This window comes from Halyomorpha halys, unplaced genomic scaffold (assembly GCF_000696795.3).
Source record: "Halyomorpha halys isolate HHAL.00 unplaced genomic scaffold, Hhal_1.1 Scaffold552.1, whole genome shotgun sequence".
Lineage (NCBI taxonomy): Eukaryota > Metazoa > Arthropoda > Insecta > Hemiptera > Pentatomidae > Halyomorpha > Halyomorpha halys.
Window position 1 is genome coordinate 324,615 of NW_027106510.1, and position 2,416 is coordinate 327,030.

Genomic DNA, 2,416 nt, shown 5'->3' on the forward strand with positions numbered 1-2,416 from the left:
GTGATCCTAGGGAGTAGTGGCATGCGCAAACCCCAGCGCTCTACCCCACTGCTCCCGCACCCCGTATGCCAGAGATGGCAAGGGAGGGGGATAAAAAAAAAAAAAAAAAAAAAAAAAAAGTTATGTTGGCTAAGTAGTATAGATCATTGTTCATCAACTATTGTTTGAAGGACTTCGGATTGAAAGTCTGAAAGTCCCCACAGTTCAAGTCCGTAGTATGGTTTTAGAATTTTATATATAGTTTATTTTGAGTTGAAAGATGAGAATTTCTGTCTGGTTGTTTATATAACTGATTTAGTAATTAGATAATTATTACTGCTATAATTAGTGCTGTTTTCATAAAAACTTTCTACCAGTGGAAGTGACTACATAGAATTTTTAAAATCTAAAACCAATTCCGTTAGTAAGGAAAGAAATCAGGAACATATATTGGTAAATTAATATAAAAAAACATTTACGTTACAAATGTTTTCTCTACTTTTTTTTTTTTTATTATTTAACTCTAAATTGTCAAATTATGATAATTCAGGATGCTTTCTTTTTCTAGGTGCTCGCATCTCTTAGGCCAAGAGAGCAAGCATTGTGAAATATTCCAGAAGTGTTACAAATGCATGTGCCCAAACCAGTGGGTCCGTAACTGGAATGAGCAGATCAAATCTGGAACATTTCCTGTCGATTTAAAATAATATAAATTTGAAATCAAAGGCGCCATTTTTTAAAATTATTTCATAAAAAATAAATAAATTAATTATATTACCCCTGACAGTACACAACTACGAAAACTAATTATATTTCTGGATTATGACAGGTAAATATGGAAAATATTTTAACTCTCATATCCACCTGTCACGCTAGGAGTTAAAATATATATATTTTAAATATATAAATGATTGACCGTATTATTTCAAATTATGAAGAATATGGTCAGGGGTGCGGTCAAAAGAAAACAAAAAATAGTTAACATTTTTTTTGCCGACGTTTCGTCCCACTTTGTAGATCTTTATTAGAGCTAAAAAGATACAAGAACTACTAAAAATATTTTGATATAATGAACCCAATTAATAGTTTATTATAAATTTATGTATTTAGTTAAATTAAACATACACATATACTTTATTATTATGATTTGGTGACATAAATTGATTCAATATATTGGATAGCATTTCGTATTTAGCATCTCATGAAAGAAAGGTTGAAATAAATGGCATATCTGTTGGTATCATTGGTATACGCTGTAAATTTGAGGATTATATTTAATGAATAAAATCGATAGTTTGTTAAAGTTTATTATATTTTTTAGTTAAAATTTAGCATTTTGAAATACTTTATTATTATGTATTGGTAACATAAATTGAACGAATACATGCTATAAAGTTGTAATCATAATTTTTTTTTTTAATAATTTATTTATTGATATTTACAACTGTATACACATATATACAACAAGTAAATTTGCTGTGGGTGACAAAGTGACATGATAAAAACATGTGGAGAATCTACCCACTGATAGAACTCCAATAACATTTCTAGAGGAGATGATCTCGAGACCATCTTCTTTTCAGACGCCTAGGAGGATTATTAGGTAATGAAGGAGAAGCCAGGTTAGAATCAAGTGGATTTGGATGGTTGAGAAGTTTATTATGGAAGGAACGGTATCTGGTTCTGGTTCTGGCCAAATCGGCAACATATGGAATATTGAGGTCCTGATGGATGACTTGACTTGTGAGGAGCATTAAGGACAAGTAAGGATTGGATTCTGGAGGAATTTGATGGTATAGTAGAGCCCCAAAGCTCAACTCCGTATGTCCAGATAGGCCTTATAATAGTCATGTAGATCAGTCTTTTGTAATAGATTGGCAATTTAGACCGTTTATCTAGTAAGTGTTGCAATAGTCGGAATCTAAGAGCAGTTTCTTGTCTTTTTAGTCTTGTGTGAGGATTGCAATCATAATTTAAAAAAAAATATTAATAGCTTCAACATTACTCAACCAATCTATACCATACTTTACAGTGGTTTAAGTAAAGATAGTAATAATAATAAGTAACATTAAGATTTAGTAACAAATAAAGTATTACAAACAAAAACTCTCACTCTGCTTCAATATTAGTATTATATCTAAACAACTGAGACTGATTGGTATGCCAAAAGATGATATATTTTTTAGGAGTAAAAAAAAGTCCACTAATTCATTTTATTATCTTAAACTCTTAATTTTCTTCAAAATATTTTTTCTTCTGGGATTTCATTATCTTTAAATATTCCCATATCGCAATGGAATAACATATGGAAGTGTGGTAAACGATTTTTTAGTAGTGAAAATTAGTATTTAAAAAAAAAAAAACTCCTAGTAAATCGGTCCAGTAATAACAAAGTCTATCGAGGACAAAGATTCAACAGCTCTCTTTTATATATATA

General features: G+C 30.0%; 1 protein-coding gene across 1 annotated transcript in view; it reads left to right on the top strand.

The window, feature by feature from the left end:
- LOC106684181 (uncharacterized) overlaps positions 1 to 704 on the top strand; it is a 2,990-nt gene extending 2,286 nt beyond the window's left edge. The window contains exon 3 of the mRNA XM_014426112.2: positions 548 to 704. Within this exon, the coding sequence (XP_014281598.1) occupies positions 548 to 686 (139 nt within the window). The 3' untranslated portion in view covers positions 687 to 704. The remainder of the gene's footprint in view (positions 1 to 547) is intronic.
- Positions 705 to 2,416: the final 1,712 nt, after the last annotated feature.